This window comes from Chelonia mydas, chromosome 2 (assembly GCF_015237465.2).
Source record: "Chelonia mydas isolate rCheMyd1 chromosome 2, rCheMyd1.pri.v2, whole genome shotgun sequence".
NCBI lineage: Eukaryota > Metazoa > Chordata > Testudines > Cheloniidae > Chelonia > Chelonia mydas.
The window spans coordinates 56,586,081-56,599,164 of record NC_057850.1 but is presented as its reverse complement, the minus strand read 5'-3'; the positions used below and the strand labels follow the sequence as shown (position 1 = coordinate 56,599,164).

Sequence of the window (13,084 nt, the reverse complement as noted above, 5' to 3'; positions counted from 1 at the left end):
CTTAAATACTCCCTGCACCATCCTCTCACCAAAAAGTAAAAGCACAAGTGTTGTATTAACAGTTTCACCACCAGATGATCTCATTTAGATTCTACATATCCAAACAACAAATACATAAAGGAAAGACCTATCTTTTTGTCATTAAGAGCCAAGTCATGCAAATCCTTACTCACATGAGTAATCCATATTCACATGAGTAGAATTCACTCACACAAGTAATCTAATATGTATTTGCTAAAAAACTGAATGAAAAACATAAGACTGTTAATACAACACTTCAGAGTAACAGCCGTGTTAGTCTGTATTGAAGTGAGCTGTAGCTCACGAAAGCTTATGCTCAAATAAATTGGTTAGTCTCTAAGGTGCCACAAGCACTCCTTTTCTTTTTGCGAATACAACACTTGTTACCTAGGTCCTACTTATTACAATCAGACTAGTGGTCAGAGCGTGGCGAGCAGAATTTGACTTTTTAGATATAAAAAGTACTACAGTCTTTAGGTGAGTAAATGTTGCTTGATCCACCATATCCTTACTAATAGTCCTTACTCACACAAGGAGTCCTGTGGAAGTCAATAAGATAGCTTGCATGAGAAAAACAAACAGGGTCTGGTCAATAATTTGTTCTCCTAGAGCATTCAACGTTCCGTTTGTCACTGCAGGCCTTTTCTGCAAAGTTTCCCCCTGGAATAACTGTTTGTAAATACCATATGCATTTCATTTAGCTTTTATAACAGAAATACATTGTTTTAAATGTCCCAACTTCCAGCAAAGTGATGTTAAGAACTGTATAACTGGAAGTGCACTTCAGAACACAAATACATGCCAGTAATATTTTTGCTTTCAAGCCTATCCTCACATTTCACAGTGTTTCTTACAATTGGCTTTCAGAATTGAGGAGCAGCTTCTGACACTGCTTCATCTGCTACAAAGGGGACTTAAAACTGCCTTAGCCAGCTGAGGATTTCTCCTGACTTCAGCATGTTGCTCCCCATCTTCTCACTTGCACAACCACACTACCTTCAAACAGCTTCACAACTGTTCACAAGTTCACAACTACCTTCTCTTGTGGTGAAATACTGGCTCCATTTAAGCCAACAGGAATTTTGCCATTGACTTCAAAAGGGGCCAGGATTTCATGCTTTGTTTGTAGGAGTTTTCTTGTCTTTGGATTTGCTACAATCTCCCTCAGGAACCTTTTCTCATTCTACTCTCCTGGATGACACCACTAATCTAATCAGTGTTGGAGCAAGGGTTTTCTCTTCTGCCATCTGGAAAAGTCTTCTTGTCTTTCTCTATCTCTGATTCTCCATTTATTTACAAATTTCACCTGAAACCTTATTTTTTTCTCATTTGCTTATTCCTCTTAATTTCCCTTAACTATCTTTGGAATTGCATTATTTCTCTGTGTAAAACTTTTCAGGATACAGTTTGTAAGGGAAAAAATCTACTTAAAGTATTTCTAACAGATACAAGTATATCATTAGGGCCCTTCATTTTTTGTTTTTATTTAATCTTTCCCAGGAATTTATCAGTGTTTATTACTACAACAACAAAAACAGATGAAAATAGGTGGAAGAAACGTAGATTACGTGGGTAAATATTGAAGTTTATTTCAGTGGACTGAAGGATGGGAAAAAAGTATTCAGTAGATTAATGCTTTGATGAATGGAATTCAATGTGGTTTGCTGCAGAACTAAAACAGAACTCAAAACACAATGCCACCTCTGAGTTTAAGAAAACAATATATCTCTAATCCCCAAATAAAACTTTTCATTTGAATAAACAGTTTACTCTTGTAGACTTAGAACTATTAGCCTATAAATGTTTACATTAAATAATTGGGCCACATCATTTGCAGTGCATACACTCAATTTAATCCTTTTCTCCTGTTTTTGTTTTTTTTAAACTTTCCAATACTTCCTTATGTTCTGAAACTTATTCTGATACAGATTTTCATTATCTTCCCATTTTAGGATGTCAAATCTTTAAACTGTTATCTGCTAACAGCTTGAAACGTGCATGCGATGGGTGTGAGATTCATCAGTAGGTTCAGATGCGCATGCACTTCAGAGCTTGCATGCTTGCCTGTTTGTTTATTGTGTGTATCTTCTAGACTAAAACATAGCCTGACTTCAACAGGCAGCTTTTCATATACACACAGACTGATGTTTTATCGTAATACATATATCTCATGCAAGACATTGTATTTTCCTAATAAAACAAGTTATCTTTATATATTTGAATAATACAAAAATAGGGTGAAAATCGGAAAAAAATGAACATTACTTTCTGTAAAACCTGTGATTTTTTCGGTAAAATTAGTTTAAACTGAAAATGAAGGGGATTATGTATTGTATTACATTATATTACCTGTTTCAGATCAATCTGTGCTCCAAATTCGATGCACATTTTAATCATTTCCAAGTCTCCACTCTGAACTGCCAGATGGAGAGGACTGCACTTTCCATTATTGGTAAAATTGATGTGACTTTCAGTAGAATGACCTAACTCTTCACCTGAGAAAGAAAATAAAATACAAAACGTATTAAATAAAGATAACACAAGAAATCAAGATTGAAAAAACAAACAAATATAGGGATATATTTTCCCCCTAAATACCAATATGTAACTCCTGTTAACACTCACGGAGTTCTGTGAATGCACTGAGCATATGAGTTATGGCCCTCGTTGTACAAGCACTTAGTCATATCTGTAACGTTACTCATTGGAGCATGCTCATTGAACTTGTAGAGAGTTATAGTGTGTAAATGTTTGCAGGATCAAAACCTTTGTTTGCATAGCCCTTTGAGAAGCAAAGTACTAAATACGCACTAAGTGTCACTACAGGTATGTCTATATTTGAATTGGGAGATGTGATTCCCAGCTCGCTTAGACTTACCCGCATTAGCTCTGCTCGAGCTAGTGTCTAAAAATGGCAGTGTGTCTCAGCAGGACAGGTGGCCACATGGGCTAGCTGCCGCAAGTATAATCCCACCTGACCCCTGGGTACGTACTCAGGTGGCTAGCCTGAGCCACCGCCTGTGCCACCATGGACACATTACTTTTTTAGGCACTAGCACAAGCAGAACTCATGGATGTACATCTACACAAGCCTCCCAGCTCAACTATAGACATATCTGTAACAGGACAGATGGCCCATTAAATGAAACTGGGTTTAGTTCTCCTGTCCCAGTCTAGGTGCTCCCAGTTGGGCCAATTAAGAGGATGGGGCAGCACCCGCGGGCCTATAAAAGGTCAGTTAAATGTCAGAGCTGGGTGAGTCAGACAGGAGAAGGGAGAGAGAAAGCTGCCATAGAGAGAAGACAGTCCCTGGGAGAAGTCTGAAGGCAGGAGAGCAGCAAGAAGGGTTTGCTGGCTGGCTGGCATCCTCAAGTCAGAAAGCCAGGGCTGGAGAGGGCTAAAGGTAGTAATAATAGGAGGAGGAGCAGCAGCAGCAGAGAGAGGGATTCCTCCTGGCTCTAAGCCAGAGCCAACAGCCAGAAAAGGCTGAAGGAAGGGGCAGCAGCAGAAGGGCTTACCAGCTGATGTCTCCTTGCTGGAGAGCTGGATCCAGCGAAAGAACGAAAGGAGGATACTCCCAGAAGAGAGGCTTTGGGAGTTCCCATGAGGAGAGCGGGGTTGCCCCCCAAAAGGAAGGCCTGGAGTAGCTGTCATAGCTGAGGAACAGAGGACTGACAAAGAGTCCAGGTACAGCGGAAGATGCCAGAATGTGGTCGGTGTTATGTCAGTGGCCAAAAGGATAATGTGCTTTTTAAGGACTACTTGTACTGGGGTGATATGGACTATGTTTTGGAACTTTTACTGTGGACTATTTGCACTATGTTTTATTAACACTGTATGAACTGTGTGTGGATTAGAAGATAAGCCTCCATGGAGATACTGGGGACTCAGAAGGGAAAATGAGGCGAGGGGCCAACTGAAGGGCTGCCTTGAGGCCACGAGAGCGCAGCTGGGAGGAGGCTACTCATTTACAGTACCCTATAACTAATAAGGATGAAACAAAAGAGATTTGGAACATTTATTTACCTTTTTTTAAAATAATTTCCATGCATGCTTTTGCACCTGAAAAGGCAGCTGCATGGACAGGCATACATCCAGTTTTGTTTGATTTACATAACTTTCCTCCATTTTCAAGCTGAAAAATAGCGTTCACATATAGTTAAATGGCATGCTGCAAATTATGACCAAATAACACGTTATCATAGATGTACTTTCTCACTTGTAATGTCTGTGTCTATTCTATGTTTTGATGATCTTTAAAATACATGATTCATTTGAAAAAAAAAAAGAATAGCAGGCTAGACTTATATATATATAAATCCAATAAACAGTGAAGTATAATTCCTCAAGGAGCATGCTTGAAGTTTACCCAACGGTTTTCTAAAATTCACATTTCCAAAATCACATTTCATTTGGGGTTTCCTGGGGTTTTTTAAATATACTGGACCAAAGTGGGGTGAGTTTTTTCACCTTTCTCACAGCAGACTGGGGACCCAGTGGGGAAGCTTAGTAGATAGTAGGTATAGCAGCTGTCCAGTGTAGGCACAAGGTACAGAGGGAATACAGTTCCCCGATAAACTTGATTTGGAAAGGGATTTAGGGGAAGACACCCCCAAGGAAGCTGGGAAAATGGGGCTGGGACTCCTAACGTCTGGTACAGTGGGGAGACAACCCCTAATCCCCTTTTTCCAGTCCCCCATAACCATCATTCAATGGTACTGGGGTCCCAGCAACAGACTGGGACCAGGTTGGGAAGGGGGAGGGCAGACAGAAGTTCTCCCAAATAGGAGAAAACAATTAAGGAAATAATGATGACCCACACTGTATGATTTATTGCTGGGTATTCCCAGATATTTTAAGTGAATAAAGTTGCAGCCTAATTAAACTACATCCATTGCCTCTTCTCTTTCTTCCAGCTTGGCCAGGACAAGCTATTTTTCTCAGGAATGGGCATTGTTTTAACATAATGCACTCAAGAATCTTGTTAACACATTTTTTCATAGTGCTGCTGTAGGTACAAAGAGATTTAAAAGATTCCCAAGGAAAGACAGGCATATGCTGGCAGATAAAACACACTGCATTTCAGAAAAAATAAAAAAAATATACCTCATGCAAGATGTTAAAATGTCTTTTTTCTAGCTTAAGACACCAATTTTGCAAATAGATGCACCCTTACATGTAATGGAACTATATGAAAGCACTAGGATGTGACACACTTATTTGCAGTATTATAAGAGGCCATTGAAGTGAACGGGGCTCCACTCAGGCACATGCAACTTGCCGTACTGGGGCTTTAATTTATGCTTACACTTCTTTGGTTAAGCAGAGCTATACAAAGTAGAAAAACAGACAACACATTGTATTAAGATAAGTAGAAGAACATTAGGGGAAATCAAATAATTCTACGTACCAGAAGCGTCAGTGCCTCAGGATTTTCTTTGTAACATGCTACTATTATAGGTGTGTTGCCAGTTTCTCCTTCCAGATTAACATCTGTACTGCTGTGTTGGACCAACACCTAGAAAGTAAACATAAGAATGGCCATACTGGGTCAGACCAATGGTCCATCTAGCCCATTATCCTGTCTTCCTACAGTGGCCAAAACCAGGTGCTTCAGAGGGAATGAACAGAATAGGTAATCATCAAATGATCCACCCCATCACCCATTCCCAGCTTCTGGCAAACAGAGGGTAGGGACACCATTCTTGCCCATCATGGCTAATAATCACAAAAGAGAACCTTTAAAATTTTGCACTAATATAATTGCTTATCATGCATCATTTCTTATTATTAGTGTTCTGTTTGAGGAACACCAACAGCATGCAGAGTAATGGAAGGAGAGGAAAGGAGTTCCAGATATATGTACCACAGCGCAAGAAGATACAGGTGAGAGTAGGCCAGGGAAACAAAGCTTATGTTTACAGTAGAGAGTCACTAGTAATTGAACTAGTGGGACAATACTGCTGTAAGCACCAACAGTAAAGTGACTACACACTAGCGATACTATTTTGGGTCAAGTTCTGATTCAGTTTTGCCCTGTGTTTACACTGGCACTGAACTATATACCACTGAATTTCTACTGCTGTCTGGAGAATTTGGCATATTAACTAGCTTTTGGAAAGGGAAACAAAGGGAGAGTTAGGTTAAATAGAGGAAAGTGTGTGGGAAGACATGAGAGCATATATGTAAGCATGAGCAGACTGGTGCAGAGTCTTGAAGGTGAATTTAGGCCCATATCCAGAATTTAATTTTCCAATTCCATGTTCCACATTTATTTTTAAACAGACAATGCGTATGTGCAAAATTGTGAGGAGGAAGCTGGAGGTTTTGGCAGCTGTTTAGGGGAATCTCTGACATCTTACAGAACTTTAGTTACATTATGGACCACAGTGGTGTTTTCTTCCTTTTTGTGTTTGAGAAAACTATCAGAAGAGTTTGGATTCAATTTAGAAAAGTTCTTTTTTGGTGATGTTATAACAAATGCATGAGCTAGTAACTTCCAGAATTCTACTTACACAACATATGCCTCGTCAAAAAATGGGGAAATAGTTTTGCTAAAAATTTCAAAGTTGTTTCTGAAAAAAGAAAAGGAGTACTTGTGGTTTCTTAGAGACTAACAAATTTATTTGAGCGTAAGCTTTCATGAGCTACAGCTCACTTCATTGGATGTGTGCAGTGGAAAATACAGTGGGGAGATTTTATATACCCCGAGAACATGAAACAATGGGTGTTTCCATACACACTGTAACAAGAGTGATCAGGAACGGTGAGCTATTACCAGCAGGAGAGAATAAAAAAACCCTTTTGTAGTGATAATCAAGGTGGGCCATTTCCAGCTTGACAAGAATGTGTGAGGAACAGTGGGGGGGAAATAGTTTTACTTTGTGTAATGACATATCCACTCCCAGTCTTTATTCAAGCATAATGTAATGGTGTCCAGTTTGCAAATTAATTCCAATTCAGCAGTCTCTCGTTGGAGTCTGTTTCTGAAGTTTTTTTTGTTGAAGAATTGTGACTTTTAGGTCTGTAATCGAGTGACAAGAGAGACTGAAGTGTTCTCCGACTGGTTTTTGAATGTTATAATTCTTGACGTCTGATTTGTGTCCATTTATTCTTTTACGTAGAGACTGTCCAGTTTGACCAATGTACATGGCAGAGGGGCATTGCTGGCACATATCACATTGGTAGATGTGCAGGTGAACGAGCCTCTGATAGTGTGGCTGATGTGATTAGGCCCTATGATGGTGTCCCCTGAATAGATATGTGGAAACAGTTGGCAGTGCGCTTTGTTGCAAGGATAGGTTCCTGGGTTAGTGGTTTTGTTGTGTGGTGTGTGATTGCTGGTAATTGCTTCAGGTTGGGGGGCTGTCTGTAAGCAAGGACTGGCCTTCTCCCAAGATCTGTGAGAGTGATGGGTCATCCTTCAGGATAGGTTGTAGATCCTTGATGATGCGCTGGAGTGGTTTTAGTTGGGGGCTGAAGGTGATGGCTAGTGGCGTTCTGTTATTTTCTTAGTTGGGCCTGTCCTGTAGTAGGTGACTTCTGGGAACTCTTCTGGCTCTGTCAATATGTTTCTTCACTTCAGCAGGTGGGTATTGTAGTTGTAAGAACGCTTGATAGAGATCTTGTAGGCGTTTTGTCTCTGTCTGAGGGGTTGGAGCAAATGCGGTTGTATCGTAGAGCTTGGCTGTAGACAATGGATCGTTTGATGCGGTCTGGATGAAAGCTGGAGGCATGTAGGTAAGTATAGCGGTCAGTAGGTTTCCAGTATAGGGTAGTGTTTATGTGACCATTGCTTATTAGCACTGTAGTGTCCAGGAAGTGGATCTCTTGTGTGGACTGGTCCAGGCTGAGGTTGATGGTGGGATGGAAATTGTTGAAATCATGGTGGAATTCCTTAAGGAATTTTTTTCCATGGGTCCAGATGATGAAGATATCATCAATGTAGCGCAAGGAGAGTAGGGGCATTAGGGGACGAGAGCTGAGGAAGCGTTGTTCTAAGTCAGCCATAAAAATGTTGGCATACTGTTGGGCCATGCAGGTACCCATAGCAGTGCCACTGATTTGAAGGTATACATTGTCCCCAAATGTGCAATAGTTATGGGTGAGGACAAAGTCACAAAGTTCAGCCACCAGGTTTGCCGTGACATTATTGGGGATACTGTTCCTGACGGCTTGTAGTCCATCTTTGTGTGGAATGTTGGTGTAGAGGGCTTCTACATCCATACCACTATGGATGGTGTTTTCAGGAAGATCACCGATGGACTGTAGTTTACTCAGGAAGTCAGTGGTGTCTCGAAGATAGCTAGGAGTGCTGGTAGAGTAGGGCCTGAGAAGGGAGTCTACATAGCCAGACAATCCTGCTGTCAGGGTGCCAATGCCTGAGATGATGGGGCGTCCAGGATTTCCAGGTTTATGGATTTTGGGTAGCAGATAGAATACCCCTGCTCGGGGTTCTAGGGGTGTGTCTGTGCAGATTTGTTCTTGTGCTTTTTCAGGGAGTTTCTTGAGCAGATGGTGTAGTTTCTTTTGGTAACCCTCAGTGAGATCAGAGGGTAATGGCTTATAGAATGTGGTGTTGGAGAGCTACCTAGCAGCCTCTTGTTCATATTCTGACCTATTCATGATGACAACAGCACCTCCTTTGTCAGCCTTTTTGATTATGATGTCAGAGTTGTTTCTGAGGCTGTGGATGGCATTGTGTTCTGCACGGCTGAGGTTATGGGGCAAGCGATGCTGTTTTCCACAATTTCAGCCCGTGCACGTCGGCAGAAGCACTCTATGTAGAAGTCCAGTCTGTTGTTTCGACCTTCAAGAGGAGTCCACCCAGAATCCTTCTTTTTGTAGTGTTGGTAGGAAGATCTCTGTGGGTTAGTATGCTGTTCAGAGGTGTGTTGGAAATATTCCTTGAGTCAGAGACATCGAAAATAGGATTCTAGGTCACCACAGAACTGTATCATGTTCGTGGGGGTGGAGGGGCAGAAGGAGAGGCCCCAAGATAGCCCGGCAGAAGAATCTGTCCTAAGAGTATAGCTGGATAGATTAACAATATTGCTGGGTGGGTTAAAGGAACCACTGTTGTGGCCCCTTGTGGCATGTAGTAGTTTAGATAGTTTAGTGTCCTTTTTCTTTTGTAGAGAAGCAAAGTGTGTGTTGTAAATGGCTTGTCTAGTTTTTGTAAAGTCCAGCCACAAGGAAGTTTGTGTGGAGGGTTGGTTTTTTATGAGAGTATCCAGTTTTGAGAGCTCATTCTTAATCTTTCCCTGTTTGCTATATTGGATGCTGATCAGGTGGTTCTGCAGTTTCTTTGGGAGTATGTGGCACAATCTGTCAGCATAGTCTGTGTGGTATGTAGATTGTAATGGATTTTTTACCTTCAGCCCTTTTGGTACGATGTCCATCTGTTTGCATTTAGAAAGCAAGATGATGTCTGTCTGTATCTGTACGAGTTTTTTCATGAAGTTGATAGATTTCCACTCCATACGGCTAAATTCAGTGCCTTGCATAATGACAGATTTCAGAGTAGCAGCCGTGTTAGCCTGTATCTGCAAAAAGAAAAGGAGTACTTGTGGCACCTTAGAGACTAACAAATTTATCTGAGCATAAGCTTAAGCTTTCATAGCTTATGCTCAGATAAATTTGTTAGTCTCTAAGGTGCCACAAGTACTCCTTTTCTTTTTGCGGATACAGACTAACACGGTTACTACTCTGAAAGTTGTTTCTGTTTCACAGGATTTGGAACAGTCCCATTTGCTTAATTTGCTTAATTTCAGCTTTATCAATATTTGTATTGAAATTGTTTTCAACATGGTTATAAAATGTTTTGTTTACTAAAAACAAAGTTTTCTTACTAAAAACCATGGTCAGGACAAATCTTAATGGATAACTTTGTTGGTAAGTCACTTTTGCTTAGCAACTTTTGAGTACTGTTTATCTCTTTTGTGAGTACCTGCCAGTTGAAGATCTTAAAGGGCTATATTTTCAGTGGGTGTAGGCTTCTTGTGTGTGAATTTGTACACTTGGAATTTTGCATACAACTAGTGAAATTGTTTGCCCAGGTGGCTCTTGAGCCCTTTATGCATGTATATTTACTTGGACTATAATCTTACCTTAACTATTTCATTGTGAAGGCACTGCACAGCTAGATGAAGAGGTGCCATCATACTGGAGTTTAGAATGTTTGGGTTAGCGCCTCTGCTGAGAAGTAATTTAACACTTTCAACCTGGTTTTTTTTTGTGGCCCAGTGCAATGGGGTGTTTCCAGAGGAGTCCATCACATTTAGCGCTAGGTCAAAAGATAAAAAAACAATAAACATACTACAATAAACATGCAGCTGGCAAATGTTCTGATGCAGTTAATAGACAACTGATTTTCCTGTGAAATATATTTTCAGTAGAGGTTCTCTGTCACAGGGTTTGTTTGTTTGTTTGTTTGTAGGTTTGTTTAAATAAATCATCAACTGTGAAAGACTCTTGCTGCTATTACTAAGGTGCCAGTTACATTATAAATGAATTACAATTAATTAATTACGTCCTATGCTGAATCCACAATGTTATTATTGAGAGGTAATATTACATTAAAAATGTCATCATACAACAACAGAAGAGAGCAAGGATGAACATGTAACAAAGATACCAAAACAATGTTAAGAAAATCATGATTCCTCTGTGAAGATGGCAGTAATAAATCCGAACACCAATCTACACCACTGAAGTAATGAATACTTTTATTTAAACTATTAAATTATCTTCTGTATCATTAAATAAAAATAATGTATTACCTTCATTGGAAGAATCATCTAAAATCATCTCCATTAATTCTATGTGACCTCCTCCTGCAGCATGATGCAATGGAGTGGCCTTCAGTTCATCCAATTTGCTAAGCCCAGAACGATTTTTCTTAATTAAACTCCGTAATCTGCAAGCACTTCCATCTGAAATCACCTAATTTTGGGTGCAAATATTGTAAATTGCTTTATTTTTTTCCAGTAAACAAGACTTTAGTAACACCATATGCTAAAAAGTAGATCAGAATAAAATTTCTCTCTGTCTTGTTTGCCTATCAGTTTCAAAAGCAGTTGGACTACATATATTACTTTTACTTAGGACCTTGCACACGTTTTTCATTATGTGACATATAAATGTGTGATTTGTTCCTGGCCTTACCATTCAATTAGTTTCTAAAAGTAAAAGCAGTTATTTCTGAAAATGTTCAACTTTTTCATTGATTTATCATATAAAATCTTATAATTGATTTGAGCTTTCAATATATCAAAGACAAACTAAATGGATCAACCAAATATATAAACCAGCTGGCAACAGAAAATTAAAAAACAGACACTTTCATACCAATTCAAACATGAAATACAATATTTAAAAGTGTAATTCAACATCCTTACTCCAACTTCTTCTAATTTTCCCTTTTGCTAAAAAGAATGGCAAAGAATAAGAATCAGAAAGTACCACGTGAATTGCGTATATTTTTCATATTATTGCTCCTGTCTTACAGCCTGATAATGCATGTAAATAGCTGTATTCAAATACTGAAATGAGTATGTGCTCTTTGCAGTTGGTATATTCAGAAACCTCCATAGTTCACCAACTGCACTACTCCATGCTGAAGGAATCAAATCCTGCTCCACTGAAGTCAATGGCAAAACTCCCATTGACTTCAATGAGTGCAAAATCAAACTCAAGACAAGCAGCAAAAAGAAATTAACAAAAATGTAAGTAATCTAGACTCAACTGTTTTCCCTTCTGCATAAAGTCAAAGATCTTCCCACCCACCAGCCTCTATTCTGTTCCCCTGTGTCCAGGAGGGGAAGAGGTTAACAATGAAGGAAAATAAACAATCTTGACCCTTTCCCTGAACAGAACTTTACACTGAGACTGAGAATGATTTGGGGCTGTGCCTCCAAGTCACAGTTCAAGGAGAGGGGGCTTGTGCCCTCAGGATTCTGGACTGCTTTGGAGAAAAAAATCCATTAAAATGTTCACAGCTGCAGGAAATTATGCAGATGCATGTCAGACAATAGAAGGGCTCAGACAATCATTACTTAATGAGAGTAAACACTGAGATTCAAAACGTTAAAGCTTTCCTACCATTAACATCTAAATTGTCAATATCCCATCCCCGAATATACCAAGTAACCTTAGATCAAACTCTGGTAAGTTCTCAAGGGACACAAGGTGGGTGAGGCAACGTCTTGTATTGGGCCAAATTCTGTGGGTGAGAGAGACAAGCCTTCAAGCCATACACAGCTCTTCTTCATGTCATAATAGCTAATAATAATCTAGGGATACCCAATATCACAGTAGCGAACATCTGAGGAGCAACAGGGCTGCACCATCACTGCAGGCAAGTTCTCAAGCGGCATTTTCCTTCCTTCCTCCCCCCCGGGCTGTGCATTTGGACTGTTATCCGTGGAAATACAGTGTGTGGGGGCGCGGGAGCGTTAGCGGGTGTAGGGGGAAACAGAGGGTTGCTGACATTGACCCTTCCAAGCCTCCTCCCGCCCCACGCCCTCTGCTGCCTCCAGCCTCTCCCATCCCCTCCCCCACACCTTAGACAACTCAGCCCCCCATCTTCCCCCCTTAGACCCGGCTCCCCCGGCAGAACCTTCCCCGCGCCCTCAGCGCCTGCCCAGCCCCGTCCTTGCCCCATTCGCCAGCCCGTCTGCCCCGCTTCTCGCCGCACCGACCTTAAAGACGTCCTGCGAGGCGAGGGAGGCGGCATCGGCCTCGCACACGACCCCCTCGTAGGAGCCGCACGCCGCCTTGTCCCGCGTCTGGAACATCCTCAGCAGGGCGCGCTTCATGGCTCTGCCCGCCGCCCGCCCCAGCCACCTGGAAGGGAGCGAGAGCAGCGAGTGAGTCCCGCACCGGCGGGGGTCGGGGGGGGAGGCGCCGGCGGCAGGGCGCGGAGCGCTGCAGGCTAGGGACACGCCTCATGCCGCGCACCTCAGCTCCCCCACGGGCGGCCCCCGCCGGGAGCCCGACGAGGCTGGGGGACCCGCAGCGGGAAGAGACTCTAGGGACGCGAAGCGCTGGGGACACTCAGGAA

The 13,084-nt window shown here is 41.4% G+C and overlaps 1 protein-coding gene across 1 annotated transcript in view; it reads right to left on the bottom strand.

Annotated features, from left to right (window-relative positions):
- Nucleotides 1-12,839, bottom strand: part of TRPA1 (transient receptor potential cation channel subfamily A member 1) — a 60,595-nt gene extending 47,756 nt beyond the window's left edge. Inside the window, exons 1-6 of the mRNA XM_037892449.2 lie at nt 12,723-12,839; nt 10,803-10,965; nt 10,131-10,306; nt 5,432-5,539; nt 4,048-4,156; nt 2,371-2,516 (exon numbers count right to left, since the gene is read on the bottom strand). Coding sequence (XP_037748377.1) covers nt 2,371-2,516; nt 4,048-4,156; nt 5,432-5,539; nt 10,131-10,306; nt 10,803-10,965; nt 12,723-12,839 — 819 coding nt within the window. The remainder of the gene's footprint in view (nt 1-2,370; nt 2,517-4,047; nt 4,157-5,431; nt 5,540-10,130; nt 10,307-10,802; nt 10,966-12,722) is intronic.
- Nucleotides 12,840-13,084: the final 245 nt, after the last annotated feature.